General features: G+C 41.2%; 1 protein-coding gene across 1 annotated transcript in view; it reads right to left on the bottom strand.

Annotated features, from left to right (window-relative positions):
- Positions 1-284: 284 nt before the first annotated feature.
- The window catches only part of zfhx3b (zinc finger homeobox 3b), a 133,723-nt gene continuing 111,256 nt past the window's right edge, over positions 285-22,751 (bottom strand). Inside the window, exons 7-11 of the mRNA XM_061038437.1 lie at positions 17,151-17,287; positions 16,417-16,617; positions 13,541-13,664; positions 7,432-13,008; positions 285-6,965 (exon numbers count right to left, since the gene is read on the bottom strand). Of these exons, the coding sequence (XP_060894420.1) occupies positions 5,224-6,965; positions 7,432-13,008; positions 13,541-13,664; positions 16,417-16,617; positions 17,151-17,287 (7,781 nt within the window). The 3' untranslated portion in view covers positions 285-5,223. The remainder of the gene's footprint in view (positions 6,966-7,431; positions 13,009-13,540; positions 13,665-16,416; positions 16,618-17,150; positions 17,288-22,751) is intronic.

Consider the following 22,751-nt stretch of genomic DNA (forward strand, 5'->3'; position numbering starts at 1 on the left):
CTGAAAATCTGATCTAGCATTTTAACTGTCATTAATTGGACAAATTATTTTTTTCATTTATTTTGATGAAGTATTTATGTTTCTTCATAGATCTTTTACAGTGTTCAAACATAAACTAAATATAGCTTGTCAATGGAACAAATAACATTTTCTTCAGTAATCAAGAGAGAAAAATGAACTGTGTCTCTTTGATTCTCTGACTATAATTTATGTAAGAAAAAAATATGTTGACAGCAAGTGACAAAATCCAGCATCAGTCAAAGATGAGTCCACAGCAGTGCAAATTATGCTCATACTTTTTTTAATGTATCACAATGAGCAAGAAACATACTTGATGAAATATTTTCAAAGGAGTATATTCAATTACCATCTACAATCAACTTAACTAGGACAACAAGGTTTTGTGACAAAAGTTTCTTTAAAAGTCTGAAGTTCCATGTGGTTGTATGTATGTTAGTTTCCATGTAATTTGGTACAGTTTGGAAATCTTCATCATATAATTACAGTAACAAAAAAGCTAACAAGACTACAGTATAGAAAAGACATCAAGAACAACATTTTTGGTTTAACTTGCTCTTTTTTGTACATTGCAAGGCTGTTTTTTTTCTACCCTCGGATGGGCTGCCTGGAGCCACAGAGCCATGCTTATGAGGCTCGAAGGAGAAGTAATTCAAGGAAACGAAAAGAAAAAATGAAAAGCATAAAAAAACATTGTGGCACCAGAAGTCACAAAAGGAACAGAGAGCTCCAAGTAACAGTTCATCTTTGAAGTTGGAGCAAATGGTTGTTTGGTTGTTAGTTTGGTTGTTAATTTTGGTTAATACGCTTTCTTAGTGTAACTGCCTCTTTAAGAACGTCAGCTTTGAGAACCCGTCCCCTCTCTCTGTTGTTCATTTCTTTCTTTTTTAGATTATGTAATCAACAGAGAGAGGGGTGAGCCGCCATTCAACTGGAGAGCTTTTACTTGTCAACCAGGGACAAGCACGAGGAAATGAAACGGATAAGTGACATGAATTGGGAGAAATGAAGCAAGCATCTCTGTCCATCCTGTCCTGAAGTTTGGAAAAAGTCCATCAAAGAGCAGAAGCAGAGGCAGAGCTGGAGAAAGAAAGAGACAGACAGAAAGGAGAAAGAGGCAGCTGGAGCCATTTAAGTTCAGTTTTCTCTGTTTCACACATGTCCATTGGTTCCAGAGTCCATTCCCATTACGGAGTTGTCAGTAATCAAATAAGGAGGTGGTTTTTAAAGCTGTTTTCGAGCCTGCCTTAGGCTCCCATGCCCAGTTTTGGTGTGCCCACAGCCTCTCATGTCCTCTTTACAAGACCTCCAAAGCTTCCCAGAGTCCTTTAATCCATTCCTTCTTCATCTCAAAAACAAACAAAAAAAGTTGATGTCTTGTTTTAAATATATCTATATCTGTATACAGGGACACGTTTGTTTTCACAGTGGGAAGAAAGATGACCTCTACAGCAAAACCTTGTCTTTATCTCTCTCATCGAAAATGTCCATTAAAATCAAGTATCCCAATGAAATCAGTGGATCCAATTATCCACTATAGCTTTTTGTGCCACAATAAAATATACAGTTATCTGGGGCACAACTTGTATTTTTTTTTTCCTTTTTGTTTCAACTGCATAAAGCTTTGGCCACATTCATATATTCAATCAAAGTAAAAACTGCGCAGTGCTTCGGTTTAATCATTTCTGATCGTTATTGTTAAAATTTGATTTTCTAAATTTCACTTATTCATAATCCAGCTTTGTGGTTCAGTTTGTTTTGGTGTGTAACATATTTAAAAAAAAAAGGCAAACAAGAAAAAATTGAATTGATGCTGGCTCTTATGAAACACATTCACACACATACATAGGCATTCAAACTCACACAGTTCATGCTGGCTGAATCTGATGTAGAGACTTTTTTGACTTTGTCTTCCACAAAAGAGCCCAAATGATTACACTTTGGAAATAAAAGAGCAAACAGTATCATTAAAACAATGACTATGAGAACATCATCACACCATAAAGTGGCCAGGTCATACTTTTTGTTTTTTGATTTCAGCAATTCAAATTAAAGCTAGTGTTAATTTAGGATAAAAAATAATATACAGAAGCCAACATAAGATACCAATAATCATAAGAATATAACAAGACATGTCTGACACTATCTGAAAACTAAAATAAAGCAAACTTGTTTGAGAAAACCTGTACAACTTAAGATTTTTCCCAAAAGAAATGTAATATGAACAGTACATTGGGTAACTGGACTTTAGAGATACAGCACGCTTGCAGACTAAATCTCCTGACTTTTAGATGCATGCTGCAGTATTAACACGAGATCACACTGCTCTGCAAGACGACGCACTTTAAACAAATCCAAGATTGTGCCATGTATTTTTTTAGGCAAACATAATGGCTATACAATAGTGGCCAAAAAGTAGTTCTTCACAAATTTAAATAGGTCTTGGTTTTGGTTTAAAAAATAAAACTTTAAGTTAATGGGATCATCAGTAAGAGGATGGGGGTACCTACAGTATACAGTACACATCCATTTCCATTGCAATAAAATGAAGCGGGAGACTTCTTTGGACATGAAAGCATCCTATCTATCTTAAATCAAGGGACAATCTTCAAAAAACCTCCTTCTTTTTCCAGAAATAATGCTTTGGAATGAAGATGTCCCCATGACAACCTGTTATCTAAGCGTGGAAGTGGCACCCTGCAGACACATGGGACGAGTCACCGGTGGATTTCCCAGAAATGGAAAACAACACCTCAGCAAAAACAGCCATCATTTCCCTCTGAGACTAGTTGTATGTTGACTGGCATAAATGTCACTAAACCTAAGAGACGCATCAGTACCAGATGTATTATATACATTTTTTGGTAACCACTATAACTTGCTAAACAAGTGAGCAACAACCTTGACTGGATGGAGGGATTCTCAGCAATGTTCCATGCCAGCACAAAATGACATATGGAGGTCACTTTGTTCATCAACCAATGATGCAAAAATGTACACAACAGTTTACAGTCACTTTAAAAATTAGGAAAAATAGATTGTGACGATTCAAAGCAATTAAAATGAAATAGGATCAGTCCTTGCTTAAGAAAAATCTGTTGTGTTATTTGGAATGCACTGTTCTTTACAAATGTTATAGATCATTGGCTTAAACATTGGTCTGTTGAAAAAGAAAATCGGCAAAATGTCCTTTGGAACATATATTCACAGTCTTCAAAGTTCCGTTTTTGCAACAAGAAAAAAAAGGTGTTGCAGAGGCAAGAAATTGGTTTATTGTTTGTTTTAGTTAAAGCTTGGCCAAAAGCAAATGAGCATGCATCTAGGTACTCTTTTTTTCTTTCAAAATTCTACATTAGCAGCAAAATGTATGTCCTTGAAGACCAGACCTTATACATTTTCTTAAAAAAATTGACATTTAAATGTGACAAGAAAGTCAAAGAAAGACTAATACCTCTATCTTACAAACTGCAATGGCTCTGTAACGGTGCTACTCCACAATGCAAGGACAAGGGCCCTTTTTGGTTTTTGGTATTTACGTAAAAAAGCCACCTGTTTGCTTGCAAAGAAGCAGAAAACGGCAACTCTGATGCGTACTCCTTTATCTTCTAAAACTTTGTTTTCTTTCCTCTAAAAACAGCAACAAATTCTCAAGTATAAAGAAGCCTCTTTTCTCATATTTATGCACCAATGGTGAAAGTGTTTAGTCTTTGGATTTTCTTTTTGTCTTAAAGCGTGAGAATTATTATTAGTATTCTTCTTCCATTTTCATTTATGACAACAAAAATGTCAAAATGAAAATAAAGACTGTAGCCACACTACATGAGAAGCAAAAGACCTGCGTTGTAGCGTACATATCTACAAACACAGGTAGAGCAGAGAAAAATAAGTGCGAAGAGAGGAACAAGTAGAGTGAGAAATAGGAGTCAGACATTGATAAGTGCACAAAGGTAAAGCAAAATTAAATAATATAAAACTTTCAATATTTCACCCAGGATCTTTTTTTTTCATGTGGTTAGCTCATAACCAACCAAACCATAACATTTAAATAAGTCTAAAATAAGATCCTGCCTTGTCAGGAGGGGTGTTTTGGGTGAATATCTCCCAAGAAGCTAAGAATAAGACAGAAATAAAGTCGAGATAAATTACCTGTCCGTAATCTAGGCTATTGGAATGACCAAGACAACATCAAATGAAGCGTCTTAAAGTTGGACAATACAAAAGCTAAATGTACACAAAGTTTTTTCAACCTACCATACTGTTTAAATTCATTTCCAATGCAACATTCTACTTAACACCAAAAATGTTCATATCTATCATAAATACAGAGGGTTGTTTTTTTTTAATCAAAACTCTTTTTATCGCCCATTTTTATGCCTGCAATGTTCTCCTTTGTCCGGGTATAATGGCATTGTGACCCCTCCTCTTCCACATTTAAAACAATTTGTCATGTTAAAATCAGCAACTCATTTACCCCTTTTGAATGCCCAGAAACAATGCCTTATTGAAATGTCATTCAACTTAAAAAGAAAAGTTATTAAATCAAGTTCAGAACAAAAATGCTTATCTTCTGTTGAAAACAAAAGATGTCAAATATGGATTCTGTAACAGAAAAAACACATCTGTGAGCTGTTGACCTGAGAATAAAATAGACATTACATTATTCTTTTCTTTTGCAAGCCATTGGTATCTGAATGCTTAAATAGCAAGAAAATTGATAGACTATTCTCCCATACAGTACATACTGGCTTTTTGTGACTGTGCTATTAAGTAGAAATTATTACAAAACAAAGGGACAGCTAGTTGACTTGTATTTCTTCAAAAGGGTTCTTGGGCCATTTGTCAACGTTTAGGCAGTCCATTGCCATACAGTATTCCTCAACCATTACCCCAAAAATAACTGCAGCGACCTTTTCTATTCTCATATATTAGTATGCATGTGTTTCAGTTGAGTCAAACAAATGTAAACAAACAAACAAAGAGAAAAAAAAGAGAACCAGCATGTTGATATGGGAAAACAATCCACTAACATTTAAATTTTTGGTTACAAGCTTTGGAATTGCAGTTAGTCTTTACACATCTTTACTGAAATTGGTTTGTATACTTTTAATGTATTTTTAACATTGCTGCTTTTTATTTTTTTTCCATTTGTGAATTTTTTTTTTCTTTTTTGTCTTTTTTAAATATTGTCCATCACTGAAAGCTCTTTTACAATCTGATGGAGTCTGTTCCTACACTAGCAAGATTACTACTACAACTACTACTGTCTTTGACAAAGCCAGGCTGCTGCGGGTCCTCCGCCATCCTGCCCAGCCTGTCTCCTGACTTCTGACTGCTGTCAGAGTCAGACTCGTCGGTAAAGACGTCTGTTGGTATCGAGGTCTGAACTCCTGAGGTGCTCAATGAACTTGAGGTAACCGTTGAAGGTGAGGACATTGGAGGAAATGAGGAGGAGGAAGGGGAGGGACTGGCATTGGGCTTTCCAGCTAAAGCTCTGGAGAAAGGGGCCTGGGGCCATGGTTTGCCGGCAGCTGTGGTGTTGAGTGGGGTCGTTGAGGAGGAGGAGCACAGAGAAGAGGACACGGCAGAGGATGGCATGGTGGCTGATGTTGTTGGCGGGGTAGGGGGGCTGCTGATGGGATGAGTGGCAGACTGCGAGGTAGATGCGGTGTTAGGATTGGGGAAGCAGGCTGAAGAGTGAGGTAATAAACTAGTAGCGTGCTCTTTGGCATTTCTGGCTGATCGCTTGATTGTTCTGTGTTTGTGCAATGCCGATTCCAGGTGTTGACTGAGTGCTTTTTCCCCATCCAACGTGGTGTCACAAGCAAGGCAGTCATACTGACTTCCAGCCCCTGCACCTACACCACCGGGGATACGCAGCAACATCTCTTGCAGGTTTGCCACAGACTGACCAAAAAAACAGTTTGATTTTACGTGGGTAATTGCCGCTTCTTCCTTGGTGAAAACTGCTTGACACTTGCGGCATGCCAGTTTATACTGCACCTTCGGGACGATATACTGGTCTAGATGAGGGTCCACAGCTTTGCCATCCACATCATTCTGCTCAGCAGAGGGAACTTTGTTATGAGAAGAGGAAGAGGAGGAGGAAGTGGGGGTTCTACGATGGGGATTGCCCTTTTTCTCTTCTGTTTTCACTGGATCTTTGGCAGATTCTTTGTGATCCCCCAAGGTTTGTGGGGGAACTGGAGTTTGGCTCGCCTTGGGTTGCTGGATCTGCTGAAGCTGCCGCTGCTGTTGCTGTAGTGCCTCCTGCAAGCTCTGCTGATATTGCTGGTAATGCTGTAGCAGGGACCCTGGAGACAGACCCATCAGTGCTTGTGACAATGCTGGGTTGTAAGGGAAGAGACTTTCCATACCATACATAGGTTGAAGGTAGCCCCCCTGGAGAGCCCCAGGGATCTGTGGGGTGTAATATGGGGAAAAGCCAGGCATGAAGTAGGGCAGGAACTGGTTTGTGAGGAGAGCTGTTGGATCTGATGCCAAAGCAGCTTGCAGGGCCTGAAGCTGTGCAGGGTCTACCACATACTCCATTCCAGGTGTGGGCATAGAGGTGGCAGGTACAGCTGTTTCTGGTTTCTCTTTCTTAGCGCTGGCGGCAGAAGTGGAAGGGGCTGGGGTGCTTCCGGTTGACGATGGTGTTGTGGGTTTCTCTATCTTTTCCTTTGGCTTATCCTTTTCTCTTGACCTCTCTGCATCATGTTCTTTGGGGAGTGCAGGCCGGGAACTGGACTGGGTAGTTGAGGAAGTGGAGTTGGACGTGGAGGTGGGGCTTGAGTGGGAAGCAGATGTGTTGGTCTGGGCCGAGCTGGATGCAGCAAGGGACGTTGAAGAGGGAGGTTTGTTGGGCAGTCCAGATGTGGGGAGGCTTGGTGAGGGAACACTGGCACCAGGCATGTTCAGGAGGTTTGAAGGTTTTGGAGGAGTTAAAGCTGGAAATGTATCAGACACAAACAAGAATGTAGTTATAAATGGGTGGATATATATAGAGAAAGACATACAAGTTTGTGAGAGGATTATTAAACTAAAAAAAAAAAAATAATCTTATACTAAAAATACATAGAGGGTAAAATTGCATTATGGTATTTGAAAGTTAATGTAAGGAGGAGTAAGCAATTTGTTCCCTTTTACTGCATTTAAAGCTGCTGATGCAGTACTTAGTGGCACATGACAATAACAAAAGTCCAGTACACACAAAGACATGATTATTGAATTTGGAAGATCTTGTTTCAAGAGTTAAAATGTTGAACTCTTAAGTTGCTCTGTATAGGTTTTACAGTTAGGTATATTATGATTACTTTAGTAAGTTTGTCACAGATTGATTAAAAAACCCATCTACAACTCTGCACCGCAAATTAAAGCTTCATATTAGTAAATAACTGCCAAATAATGACGTACCTGAATTAGAAGAGTTAAAGCTGGATAAAGACGGGCTCCCAACCCCTGGTAAAAGGACAGGTGGAATGCCTTGCAGATTTTGATAGGCTGACTGGAGATTCAAAGCCTGCATTGCAGGGTTATCAAACATCCCCTGCTGCTGCATGGCCTGCTGTTGTGCAAGTCCTAAAACTTCATTGGCCTTCTTAATGCGGTCCATCTCTTGCTGGGCCATAAGTTGCCGGACAGTGGCTGGGTCAAAGTACTCTTTTTCTTTATCAATCTGGCTGCCAATGGTATCCTTCACCTTGGAGATGTGTTGCTGGGAGAAAATGTGATCACGAACAGAGAGGCGAGCACTGTACTTGACACCACACAAAGTGCATTCAGTCTTCGGCCCCTCGTAGGATGTTTGATTTATTCCGAAATGCTTGGCCATGTTGAGCTTTGCCTTTTTTTCCTTGGCACGTGCATTTTGAAACCAAACCTGAACAACTCTCTTTGGAAGTCCAATGTCACTGCCAAGTACTTCACATTCCAGCATTGTGGGAGTCCTGTAGTCGTTAAAACAGGATTTCAACACTTTCAGCTGGAGGTTTGTCATCTGAGTCCGGAAGCGCTTTTGGCCAGGTCGATCTCCACTGTCGATGCTCCTGGTACCCGAGGCTCCAGGACTTGGTGAACAGGGGTCAGCCATGCTTGACGTCTCACTGTGGTCAATAATATGTTCATTGTCATAGTCTCTAGTATAATAGCTTGTTGCAGGGCTCACCAGCCCTGAGGACATCTGGTCATCATTTTCAAGGATAGTGGCGGAGCCACCAGACTTGGACAGATAATCACCACTATTTTGGCTGTGCTTTGCATCAGCACTGTCATTATCAGCATTGGCCTCATCACCTGTTGTTGTGTCTGTGATAGCTGTATTCACAGAAGAACAGTCGTCATTATCCAGTTTGCTTGGATCAAAGCTGAGGTTCACTGAGGACATAGTTGCATTCTCAAAATCTTCCATTCCCTCAACCTTAATGGAAGAAGGGCTTAGTAGAGCCCTGGGAGACAAGTCCATGCCTTTATTCACTGGTGACATGGAGGAGCTTTGTCCATCACTGTTTGATGGGGCCAGTTGGGAGTAACTTGACGTCTCTAGAGCATCAATTTTTATTTGCATCCCCTCATGTTCTGGTAACATACCGGCGAGGGCTAAATTATAGCCAGCACGTTTGGCTTCATGCCAGTGACGAGAGCGGATGTGTGCCTCAAGGGCAGTTTTGGCCTTAAAAAGAGCTCTGCAAAAAGGGCACCTCCGATGAGCTTGTGCTGGCCCTACTGCTCTAAACTGACCTTTTCTCTCTCTAGCTCTGGTGTTTTGGAACCATACTTGAACTACTCTCTTTTTTAATCCCACCTCATGAGCAATGTGGTCAAGCATTTTACGTGTAGGATTTGAATCTAATAAATACTTCTGATAAAGGATTTCTAGCTGCTCAGGTGTGATGGTTGTTCTGAGTCGTTTGTCTCTCTGTGGCTCTTCTCCACTATTTGTGCTGTCATTCTCTCCTGGGCTAGTGCCAGCTTTCTCCTCTAACTTCCTCTTCAGGGAGTTCATGGTGGAGGTGGGGGTGGATGGAGAGGTGGCCGAGCTGCTTGGAATTTGTGGCATTGCCCCAGAGAGTAGCTGACTAGCCAGGAGAGGATTGCTGGGGTCAAATAGCATGAAAGGCATGTCAATTGGACGATCAAGGAATTGAGGGTGGATGAATTGATTTTGCACAGATAGAAAGTGTAATTGCTGGTGTTCCTGCCAGTGTTCAAAGGAGGGGAAGCCAATTTTGCACTGCTCACACTGGTAAGGGATCATCTGTTGTGCCAGTTGTTGTGTGGCAGAGGTCAGGTGTGCATTGAGGCTCATGTGAGAGCTTTGGGATGAGGCCTGGCTTGTCTGGGAGGCTGAGGGACCACACTGCTGTTGTTGCTGAGAGAAGGAAGAAGATGAATGTTTGATGGGCTTGGAAATACTTTGAATCTTCTCTTCTCTTTGAGGTCTATGATGTTCAGCCTCAGACTGGGGTTGATGTACAATTTCCTGCTTTATAGAGGTTTGGATTTCTCGTGGATCAGCAGACATTTCTGGTAACTGCTTGGGCTTCTCTTCATAGAGATTTGAGGAGCTTGCTGGTGATGCTTCCTCTTTTTCAGTGGATGGGAGGTGTGAGAATGCTGAAGTAGAGGGTGGAAGTGGACAGAGACTTGAAGAGGAGGGCATTGGGGTGTGACAGGAAGACCCAGAGGGAGTGTAACAATCATTGGAGAAATCCAGTGAATCCTCATTTTGGCTGTCATACTGTCCATCCTCATCTTCATCTTTGTAGCACAGCTTCTTTTGGTGTTTTATTAAGTCAAATATACGCTGGAAAACCAGACTGCATTTCTTGCACTGGTAGTTAAGATTTGAGGTGCGGATATAGCGGTCATTTGACAGTTCTCGTCTTTCACCTTCTTTTGCTCCATCTCCTTGGTTTTCATAATTCTTTCTTGCCTTCTGGCGAGCATTTTGGAACCACACAACAATAACCCGAGTAGGGAGGCCCAGAAGGTTGGAGAGCTGCTCAAATTCATCATCTTTGGGATATGCATTGGCATCAAAGAAATCTTGTAGCACTCTCAGTTGGTAGTCAGTAAATCTAGTCCTAGATGATCTCTTACTGCCATATAAATCATGTTTCTGAGGTTCAGGGGAAGGAGGTTTAGAGTCTACTTTTGTTTCTTCTAATGTTGTAGTAGGTGGATTGTTGAAATTGTATGGGGAATCTTTGTTGCGCTGTCGTTCTTTGAAAAGGGTGTTTCTGAACCAGTGTTTTATGACTTTTTGTGGGAGCCCTGACTTGTCTGCCATCTCTTTAATCTGTTCCTCATTAGGCGAATTGTTGATATCAAAGTACTGTCGCAGAACCCTAAGCTGGTCATCAGTAATGCGAGTCCGTGGCCTCTTGTTTTGCTGCTGCTGTAGCATGGCTGGTGTAAGCTGCTGTTGATAGAACTGGGCCAGGTCTGAGGCCAGGCTTGGCTCAACAGATTGCAACTGGGAAGTTAACTGAGTGGGCAAAGACTGGAGAGACATGGACTGCATCATAAGTGGTGAGAACAGGGGCAAATCCATCGCCATGGGGATTTGCGCCATTGGAAGTGACGTCTGTGGGGTAGATACAGTTGGAGGTGTGAGTGAGGCAGCAGAGACAGGGATATTTGGTGTGGGAGCTCTTTGGGGTGGAGGAGGGGGTGGAGGTGGAGGAGGAGGTGGAGGAGGAGGAGCAGGAGCAGCCTCTGGTGTAGGTGGTCTCAGTGGATAGAGTTTATCATAATGCTCTCTGTATTCCTTGGCAAACCTCTCAAGGGATCGAAATGGAAAGAAAGCCTGGTGGATATGCTCCTGGTGACTTTTTAGAATCAGTATGTTTGAAAACAGCTTGCCACAGGCTTCACATTCCAGTTTCTCTAATCCCTCAATGGGATCCACAACTCTTGTTATCCCACCTGGACCACTTGATTCTGTAGGGCCAGCTGTCTTTTTCTGAGCTTTCTGTTTGTTTTCATTGTACTGAATTACTAACTCAAACCCAAAATTTTCCAGCAAGGCTTTGGTTGCATTCCCTCGGGCATCTGAAGCTATCCTTGGTGGAGGCAAGCCCGTATCATGGTTTATGTTTATTGAAATATGCTGAATGTCCTTCTTGTCTTTTGACTTGTTGTCTGAAGAATCTTTAACATAATCCTCATTCCTCTCAGCTGTGTCCTTCTCTCTTTCTCTTTCTTTCTCATTGTGGTGGGAGGAAGTTCTTTGCTTTTTTTCAGCATGCTGAAGCAGAGATGCACTCTGCTGAAGCATCGCCATCTGCCCCTGAGCCTGTGAGAGAGCCTGCTGTTGTTGTTGCTGTTGTTGTTGTTGCTGCTGTTGCTGCTGCTGCTGCTGTTGATGTTGCTGCTGCAGGTGGTGGTGCATCAACTGTTGCTGCAAGCAACTCTGTTGGGCCTGCTGTGCTGAGTTTTTTAGATCTTCCAGCAATGAGGAAGTTGAGGCTCCTGCTAGGCCAAGTGCTGAATTACCAATGCTGATCTCTGGATTCAGCTGGAATTCTGCTCCAGGGATGTAGAAAGGAAAAAGTAACTGCTGTTGTTGCAAAGGGAGGAGTGCATCGGTTGTCATTGGGAAGTGCTGCAGAAGTGCTGGGTTAAAAAGCTGCGATTGTAAAATAGCAGCCTGCTGTTGAAGTTCTTGCTGCAGCTGAGCTTGAGCTTGCGCTTGAGCCTGAGCTAATTGCTGTTGTTGCTGAAGCTGTTGTTGTTGTTGCTGTTGCTGTTGTTGTTGTTGTTGTTGTTGTTGTTGCCCTCTAGCAGACAGCATTTCATATTTAGACTTTTTGTATTCATGGTTCTCAGATGGTGAGGAACGACAACTCACAGATGAGTTTCCCAGGCTTTCGATGCTATGACTCTGGCCCATGTGGTTTCCTCCATGGGAGCTCTGAGCTGTTTGGGACCCAGAAGAACTATGGTTGGTAGAGCTTGTGGTTGAGTTAGTGGCTGGGCTTGGACTGGGTGCTGATGTGCTGATACTGGACCCTCCACCACTTAAACCAGTAGCACTTGCTGAGCTAGTGATCCCTCCTGCTGCTTCAAGTTTGGCTGCTCTAGCTTTGGTCTGGTGTAGAACAGAGCGCATGTGAATCTCTAGAGTAGAACTCTGGCTATATGCCACATTACAAGTGCTGCATTTGAATGGCTTGTTGTCAGGGCTGCTGGTGGGCTCAGGCTGGCCAGTAGTGGACTCCTGAAGAGCCCTCTTCACCTTGTGCAGGTGGGAGACAGAGTTATAGTGGACGAGAAGAATGTTCTTCTGTGTAAAAGACTCTTTGCATACAGTGCATTTGAAAGGGCGAGATGGATCCAAGAACTTCTCCATGGTAAAGTTCGGTCCCTTTCTGAATGGCAAAGCACGTTTGGGCTCAGATCCAGAATCTTCTTGCAAAGAGCCAGAGTCACTGCCTGTTGGACTTTGTTTTTCCTCAGGGTCACTTTCATCTCCCTCTTTGTCATCCTCTAGAAGTCCTCCATGCTCCTCACTCAAGGTGGGGTCCCCCATTATCATAATGTCACCGTTCATCAATAAGCCACCATAAAGCTGCTGGATATCAGCTTCACTCAGCTCCAGGTGGCTAGTTTCTAGATGTTTCTTCAAGGCCTGGAGTGTTCTGAAGCTTCGCTGGCAGAGGCAGCACATGGTAGCAGCCCTGATCACGTGGTACTGTGAATGGAGTTGAAGCTTCTCCACAGTCTTGAAGGCCAGACTGCATTGGTTACAGCGGTACTTGTACACATGGCGATCTGACACAGGCAACTGGGGCCTTTTGTTGTGAACCTCATTGAAATGCATCTGGAGGGAGTTGGAAGACTTAAATACTTGATTACAGCCTTTCTTCCAGCACAGGAATCCAGTGGCATCGTCCCTCTCTGATTGTTGATCTTCCAGAGGTGACTTTCGAGCTTCAGGCATTTCTGTAGGGAGTGACATCCCCTTCTCTTGATCAGCCTCTGATGCATCTGTGAATAAAAAAGCCATAACGAGAATTGAATTAATAAGGTTCGTACAATTAAAACATTACATTTACCCACAGCAATGTTAATATGGGCATTACAGTACATCACTCATCTTGTGGGTAGAAAGTGGGAAACAAGGAAAAGCAAACACAAATTACAAGGCCTGTGACTACCAACCATCTTTCATATTGTCTTGCTGAGTCTTGTAAGCATGAAAAGGTGTATTATGTTTCATATACACCGTCTTTGAAAAGTATATAGAAACTATTAATGAAAATTATTTTTGCAAAACACTGTCTGCATAAGTTTGTATCCCCTTTCTATTTGATAACACATTTTTACTTAATATTACACACCAGTGTTTGCATATACAGTTAAAAAGCTGTTTATTGCACAGCAAGTGGTGATACCCATGAATACAAACTCATAACAGTGTAGAATTCAGAAACTAATGTAGTTCATTTGTTTTAGTACATTTTAACAAGATTTGGATTGAAAATAAATAAAAGCTCTCTAAAGTGAGATGGATACTTACCAGCTTGTTTCTTGGTTTCTTCAGAGTTAGAGTTGGCTGTGGCATGAGTAGTGCTCTGGGACTCTCGGTCTGGACTCGGTACAGGTATGAACATGCTTGCCGGCAGTGCTTCATTTGCTGTTACCTATAAAAAACAAAACCAAGAAGGAATTTTAGTTTGAATAATATGGCTAAGTGTTGACATAGTTCTATATTTCTGTTTGAGTGATAATATCAAAAAACATTAAAGGTGGACTTTAGAGAGAATACTAACAATCATAAGCCTAATTTCTTTTTTGATTGACGTTCGAAGAGAGTAAGCTTCTGTGTATACCAAAGCTCCATGTGTTTGGTATATACATATTTAAGTTCTGCTTCAGTCGAGCTTCACATAGTATCACATCCAGCAAAAAGCTTTATTGGGTGAAGTGATGAAATAGGACTAATGGAAACTACAACCTAAAAAATGGAGGAAAACAGTAAACAAACTATGTCAAGCTACCTCCAGAACTCCCAGTAGTACAGTTGAAAGTGCTTCTTAAATTGAAAATGATTACATTTTGGAATACTTGCTGATTTAAACTGTGGCTCTGTATTATAACAGTAAAACAAAAAGGAAACACAATTTCATCGCTAATAAGAAGGTAGGCATTTTAGAAATAATTTCCTTTTACTTTTGTAATTGCAATACATCAAGGGCAAATAAGTAGTGATTGAAAAAGTACAGAGTGGAACACAGTTTCTCTCTGCTCTAAAAAGGTTGCAGTCAATCATGTGTGAACAACAGAAAACTCAGTTGGTTCCTGTCACTTTCACAAAACTTTCTATTTCTCCCTCTGATACCCTCTTGTCACTTATTAACAGTTCCATATTTAAAAATAATCAGAGGCTGTAAATGGGTAAGGTTGGAAGCTGAGGGTCTGTCTTTTTCACCCTTTCCAATTAACTTCTCAGAGTAATCAGCTCACGACTTAGGCTGCATATCAATCTGCACAACCCCAACAAAAATCCTGTTTTACTTTCTGCGTTTTTGCTGAAACTTGTATTAAAGACACTCTCCATGTTTCATCTTGTGATGATTTAAAGGGTTTACTTTAAATTACAAAAACAAACATATATTTCTGATGGGCGTGAAACCAACACATAAGAGAGTGCTGTGTGAAATCTGTGTGGTTGATGATTTGGGTAAGTTATTCTATAAGCTTTCTTATAACTTCTCTAATAGGCACAGTGAGGACACAGCTGAAAGAACTGAAGCGTGTCATAGGGCCTACAGGCCACAACCAAATGGAGCAGAATCATTCCCAAGTAAAAGGAGATTCAAGGTTATCTTGGACATTAACACTTTCCCTTACATAGTGCAACCCTATGTTGTTCGTATGGTCACAAATTCAGCAGAAAATAACCTTCTTTATTATTGTTACCTTGCTGGATAATGAAACATGAAAAAAAAAACATAAAAAGAAAACATTAATTTACATTACAAAGTGAACTGTTTTAAGAAAACTGCTTCATTAGAAGGTAAGTGGAAAGAGCAGAGTATCCCAAGGTCACTTTTAATTTGGACAGCCTAATTGGCAAACCAAGTTCAAAATGGCTATCATCCAGCCGGACTCAGAATTAATGAAGCACAATTATTTTCATTACCCCTATCTTGCAGGGAGGGAAATGATACATATAGTGAGAGAGGGAGGACTTGAGGAGTGTCTGTATATCATACAGTATATACTGTACTGTATATAATGTATGTTGTATATGAGACAGAGTGGCACGAAAGACATGGGGTGGAAAGAAAAAGAAGGGGACAGAATGTGGAGACGATGGGTGGATGAAGGGTGGGAGAGTGAATGCATCATTATGCATGCTTGGCAAGAAATAAAAGTCCCCTATTTCAGAATTAATTAGGCTCCTCTCCTCAGACATGTGAAAAGGATAAAGTACTGCTTTGTCTGCATTCACCAGTTATAAAAAGGTACCAGCTTTAATGTGTGTTATATTACCTCTGTTCTATCACCACCCTCTTGTAGTGGTTCAGTACATTACTACCTCTATAAAAGAAATAAATATTGCTGTCTACCATACTAATGTGCTTGCCATTTACTTTCTAGATGGGGGATGAAGATGGCTTTGCAGCAGACAGAGCAATGTGTTACTCTGTGATTGTCCAGCAAGCTATTTAGTTTCAAAGAACAGAGCAGAACAAAGATTTGCTCAGTAATTTATAAGAAAACAGGGCAAATAAAATGTGTATTCCCCCTTGATGAGCATTAAAGGCAGTAAAGAACAGATTCTCTGCAGGTCATGGAGGGTGCACCAATGCATACCAGCTGATATAAATGCACCAGTCTCAGTACTTGAGTGAAAGATCACATGACTAGAGCTTATTTACACACATGCTTTGTTCATTTTGTGTTTATCGTTAACTGGAAACACTGAATTATGTAAAGAGCTTTACCAAATTAAAAAGCCTTTAACCCGGCTTTTAAATTGAAGTACTGTGTTAACCTAAGTCAGAGTCTGTACAATGTTTTTTTTAATAGATTTTGTCCTGATTTTATGAAGTCCAATAAAACGTTCAAAGATTGTATTTGCTGATTTCTAACATGTTAATCTTTTTTCCATCCTTTTAGTCTTGCATAATTGTATCTTTCTTTGTAAGTTTTGTTCCCATTTTCCATCTGCTTAGGGGTTGAGTTGAGTTGATTAAAGTACTTGAATACATTTTTTTTTGCTATGGGGCTGGTTGACCAGAATAACCAATTTGGACTTGCTATTTCCCTGCTATAATAAAGAACACAGACCAACTTCAAAGCATCACTGTGGAGAAATATGAACATAGAGTTTACAATTTAACCTTCCCAACCACTTAGCATCCAATCTCAGAAAACAGAACTTACTGTGGCAATGAGTTTATCAACACAGTCAGGAGCCACACTGTGGAGGTGTGTGAGGTGGAACTGCAGGTGGATCTTGTTGTTGAGCATGTCCTGGCATAGTGGGCAGCGTAACATGGGCTGGACAGAGTGCTGCGTCATCACGTGCATTCTGAGACGGTTCAGGTCCGTGTTGGTGAACTTGCAGTAGGGGCACTGGTACATCTGGGTGAAGACAGAGACAGGAAAGGAGAAAAAGACAAAGGGGATGGGGGGTTAGAGGGGCAGAAATGGGTGCAGTGAGCATGTTTGGGCTTCTTGAAGAGGACCTGCAGATCAGGGGAAGATTTTGGCTGCTTTCCCTGAAGCAGGCCGATCCCTCTGATCACAGACCACTGTGTAATACTGAACACCACTGAGTCTTGGCACCCACTTCAAAGTGCTCTCATCTGTCAAATACTATATTGATTTTCCACCTTATATACAATTAGCAGTGCAACTGAAGCAGAAATGTTAAAATAATTTTGAGTAGGTTGGAAGAAGGAGCCTGCATAAAATGAAATAACTAACTGACCAAAAATTAGAAGTATATTTTATATTTCTTATTTTAATTGATGTACGTTTCAAGCTTATAATGAGGGCTAGGTAATTGAGGATAAGATAACCTTCAGCAAAACTCTCCTAATCCAAATAGAGAGTATGTCATGAACATCTGAGGACATCAACAGTTTCAAAACAGTCTGGTCTTGAATTCTTACCTGCTCCGCAGCGCTCTTCTCAGCGGTCCTGGGACGCTTTAAAGAAAGCGGGCTCTCGGTGGTATCGGACCGTGAGGAGGGCCTCTTGCAGGGGATAGGGGACTCTGACTGGTTCCGTTCTAGGTGGCCAGTCACCGCTAAAGATACAAACAGACACACAAAAACAGGGGGATAAAGTGAGGAAGAGCAGATATGTAAAAAGAAAAGGTTTTTCGTGAATTAGTGGACAGTTTGGTCCAGTTGAAAAACTCCCTCTGAACTTTTTTTTTTATAAAGCAGGGCAATGCCAGTAAAATGATCAGTTTGCTCCTTTTTTTGTGAGCAGCGGCGCCATCTCCACTCTGTTTTAAGGTTGTTTTGTGCAAGTGGACTATGAATAATAGAAAAATAGTATTTATTGTTGCTTCAAAAGTTTCACTAGCTCACAAACTTAATGACTAAATCAGCTAACCTGTTTAAAAGCAAATAACACACATGCTAACACATAGTATTTCTGCAGAGCGAGGCCTCACACAAAGCTTCTACAAACCACTTTAAAACTACTCCACTTTACAAAGCAAAAGAGAAACCAGAGGTGGCATACAGAGAAGCATCACAGCTGAGCACTAAGCACAGGCTCACAGAGAAGCTAAACCCACATGAAGTCAGCATGGGGGAGCTGCAGTAGCACCATGCTTTGTCACCAGTGGAAAGAGTTCACTTTGAAACTTAAAGAGGCATCTTGTGGAGCCCTAACAAACCCATAAAGAGTTAAATTTGGCCTGATTTGTACAGTCCTGGAAGGGCAAATTGAGAACAGAGGGCATTGGTAGGGGGGGGGGGTGGTTTGGCGGCGGGGTCAGGTTAAGCAGGGCTGACCACGCTCTTGCTCCAGACATTAAAATGTCAGCTTTAATCAGGACGAGGGCAGTTGAGCTGATTACCCAGTGGGGGACCTGGCTTTGGACGGAGGAGCCTGCAAGATCTCCCAGAGACACCAGGATCAGCCGGGGAGGCCCTATTAGGGTCCAGTCACAGTCAATCCTATTAAACACATCCGCCAATAAACAAAGGGAATGTTAAACAAAAGGAACCTCCCATTCCCTGACATTAACCTCTCAGTCATGGTCCTGTCCTCACCACTTCCTCCTCCTTCTCCTCCTCAACTCCACTTGATTCCACTCTGACTTCCCCTGAACTTATCTCTGGAGGAAAACAAGGACGGTGATCCCTGGGTCTTGGGCTGTGTGTCTGTCCACCAGCAACTCAGTAATACCAGAAGCCTCATCATCACAAGTCAGGGAAGGAAAACGAACTGCTCATAAAGTCATAAAATTCACCCAGTGCATGGAAAAATATACAGATTGATCTTAAACTTCAAAGCTTAGTGATCCTGAATGTATATTAGAACTTTGGTGACATCTATTGAGTCCAGGCTACCCTTTTGTTTCGATGCTTTATCTTACCATTCATTTGTTTCTTGAAGATACTGTATGAGTCTGCTTGTTTATTGTTTAAACTATGTGTTGCTGCAAATCCTGTAAAATACATTTATGATCTAAATGCATCAAATTAAAATGAAAGTAAAAAATACAAAATAAAAACTACAGTCATTATTTGTTTAAACTATTACATTCGATTCGAGCATTTTAATCAACTGCCCCTTTTTTGCGGAGAGTAAGAAAAACAACGACGTCAAAATCTCACTTTCATTACATTTGTGCATGAACAGTAAGAGGCAAGCTGAAAACTTCAATAAGTCCAATTATTATAATAATAATATAACAATAATTTATCCTTTATTAATCCCGCAAGGGGAAATTCAGTTTTACACTCTTTTTAATGAACATGCTACACAAACATAGGCCTAAATACACACACATGCACAAACAGGATCCTATGGACATGCATTAATGGAGAGGTCTCAGAGTGAGGGGGCTGCCCACAGCAAGCTCTCCAGAGCAGTTTTGGGGTTCGGTGCCTTGCTCAAGAGCACCTCGGCAGTGCTCAGGAAGTGGACTGGCACCTCTCCAGCTACCAGGCCAATTTCCAGACTTGGTCCGTGCCGGGACTTGAACCGGCGACCCTCCGATTCCCAAACCAAGTCCCTACAGACTGAACTACTGCCGCCCCAAATTCCCCATATTCATAATCTATTTGTTAAAGTATTAAATGTAAAAAGACAGTACTTTTTATTTCAACTCGAGCAAGTAGATCACAGGTGCCACAGCTAGATAGCACTGACCCACAGTACAAAAAGTAGGCATGGATTAAGTAGGCACAGGTATCCTCTCAGCCTCTTGATTAAGAGGATAAACATAATTAATACTCAAGAAGCACCAAGACCGGCGAAAGAAGTGGCTGTGTATGATAAGGCAATGGATATCTGCTGTAAAGGGAACCAAACCAGCTTTCAATCTCTTGCTGCTTTAATGTTTATGTGTTAGAGATAGACACCGAGAGGGAGGGGGGCAGATGGAGGGCCGGTGAGGCCTACTCACGCTCAGACTCTCGTCACGGCCAATTAGGACTCCATAAATCTGATCAATCGCCTTTACTTGAGAACTGCACCGTGACTAACCTCCAAGTACTGTATCCTGTTTTCTCTTGTCAAAAGTGATGAAAAAGTGACCGAAACATTTGAAAGCTTGAAATTAAATATAGTTAACAGTTTCAGTGGCTTTCGTCATTGTGTACAAATCTAGTAAGGCCGATTGGACACTGCTGTCCGAGCACATGTGAGACACACAGATGTACTATCAGAAGCAATGACCAAAACAATGGGTCCTAATACAGCATGGTATAGGACTACTACAGGTACCAATTTCAGACAAGAAAGAACAGAAAAGGACAGATATGCTATGGATGTCAAAAGAACTTTGTGTGGGGGCAAGTTTCACCTTATGATACTGGTTAAACTGGTGAATGCATTAAGAGGGCACAGAAAAACTGCATTAAAAAAAGATTTATACTGAGTTGATATTGTTGCAGTGACTCTGGCCAAGTAACTGTTGAAGTCAAATTTTCATTTGGAGGCCCTGTTAGATTGTACTGTAATAAACTAAAGGCCTTACATGTTTCCTAAGTACAATGTGGCATGTGTGCACTTAATATGTTCTTCCATGCTTGCCTAAAAAACCCTTTGAATTAACTTTGATGACGGTATCTAAGAAAATCTATAACAAACTCATCTTTCACTACAATTTCACAAACATATATGATGCTACCAACATAGTTTTCTGTGGTACTCATTCTATTTGGCCTTATATAATTGTAACCTTATTTTTTGTTCCAATTAACTTCCCAAATCTTGAATTATTTACTTATTTGGGAAACTACAGATAAAGGAGAAAAGCCATCAAAAAAGAGGACACAGATTTAGAACTTACGTGTTTGAAAGCGATTAAACTACATTCCTCAGTCCTCAACAGCTACCCCTTATGCTTCCCCTCTGCCTGAGACCTTATTGTCTGTCAGGAGTCTGGCTGCTGTAACCCTGATCTCTTCTTCCTGGTCATTACACATAGATACCACCCCCCACATCCACACCAAACCTCCTCTGACAGATACATAGGGTGGGTTTTTGTTTGAAAGCACGAAAGGCAGAGCAAGAGTGAAGACAAAAAAACCTAAGTCAATTAGGTGATTATTAATTCATGCCCCTTTTCCGTAAACCAGAGGCTTTTGTGCTGTCGAGTCCCGTAAGTGAATTGGACTTTGGCACCTTGTCTCACCTCGTATAGCTGGACTGTATTATTCAAGCAGCAAAGGGGGCTGTCAGCACACTGCACTGGTCTCTGGAGCAATCACAGCCCCGTTGTGCTTTTAAAGGGGAAAAAAGATGGCAAATGGACGGAGTGACTGATGCAGCACAGACTGAATTAACCACAAAGGGTCGTCTGACATTGAAATCTTTCAGGTGTACAAAATCACAGCTGCTAGAAATCTGTTTCATTCTTCAAGAAGGTTATCCATATTCTAAAGAGAAAATATGGAGGGAAGTGGAAGCCAGGAGAAAGATTCCTAGTTTGGGGAATTCCCCTCTAACAGACTGACTGACTGACTGACTGACTGACTGACATGGGGTCATCATCATCTCCACAGCCTCTGCCCACTCATTACCACAGTTCCTGTCTCTCTGTGGCAACTTCAGGCCTCCGGTTGTAAAAAAAAAAACATTACCTCTCATCCATTCCGTCCACGCCAGCTAGACTGTATGACTTCTCTGTCACTTTGCCCAGAACAGCCACAGTCTGACAATCATTTTAAACCTAAACCAAACCCAAAAATTCTCTGCACAGTGACACTCAAAGACGGACATTGTCGCACATTCTTAAAAATGATCCCGAAACTGCCTAAAAACCTTTCACCTCCACACTGCAGAAGGCTCCTGAAGACCCTCTGCTTCTTGCAATGTAGAACAGCTCTCACCTCTATTCCCTCTGCAAGCTGGCCATTAACATGGAGATGATTCTACTCCCCAAGTGCTAAATTCATTCTCTGAATGATATGCTAACAATACCTGAATATTGTCTTTTTCCCTTTTCCTATATCTATCCAGGTTTTTAATCTGCAGCCGGTGTCAGAGCCCAGAGCAATAAAGGGCAAAAAGTGTTGATCTTATATTTCTCCGGTAATTATTATGCATTCATTTTAAAAGAAGAAAAACGGAAACCTTGAACCAAAGATATTGAAGGTACATATGAAATCATTTCCTATTACTCTCTAGTCATATTTCTCATTCCTATTATAATCCAAATTTGCATTTATAGAACAAAACACTTTGCCGTGTAGAGACAAAGTGTTTTGCAGCTTCACAACGTGATTGCAAGAAGGCAAAATCTGAGATAAAGAAATTGAGAGGGAATATTAATTAGCAGAGGTGTTATTAATCTTCAGTCTGCTGAACACCGAGATGACACGGCGTTCACCTTTACAGGACGTTCAGACGCACAGCACCGGTGCGCAGCCATTAGACACCTCTTGGTAAAACTCATAAACACTGAGCTTTCAGGGAGTTGGCTCACAAACAAGGACAATTTATGGCCTATTATCTTCAAAGACAAAAGGAATTACAATCTGAGGGATGACAAGCACTCATAGTACGTGATATGAATATGTAAACATTTTCACCGCTTTGTCTCCTGATTTCTCACACTACTTAGGGTTGAAAAGCAATAACAAATCACTGCTGCACTGAATGTCTCCCTGTTTGGAGCCCCAACAACTGAAACTTAAATAATTTGGTCGCAACTATCCATAAGTATGCATTTTCAACCCCTACCAAGCCTAATTAAGTATACATATCTGTACTTTTACATGGAGCACATAACATTTGGTTATTCTGATCCTGAATGAACAACTCCCAGCAAATCACAGACACAATAAAAAAGAGCAAACTGCAATGCCACCAAACTGGATCTAGGGGATGCTAATCATCTTCTTCATTATACAGACTAAATGCAGCATCTCCAGTGAACAACACATCTGCTTCTCCGCTACACAAACAAATCCTGCATGTGTACATGTGCAAACTCAAGCACATTTGTAAACAGTTTGGAGCATTTTTTAAAGTCACATGAGTGAAAAATGGAGCTGAATCCAGAGAGCAGAAACCAGCAA

Source organism: Labrus mixtus, chromosome 1, assembly GCF_963584025.1.
Source record: "Labrus mixtus chromosome 1, fLabMix1.1, whole genome shotgun sequence".
NCBI classification, from domain to species: domain Eukaryota; kingdom Metazoa; phylum Chordata; class Actinopteri; order Labriformes; family Labridae; genus Labrus; species Labrus mixtus.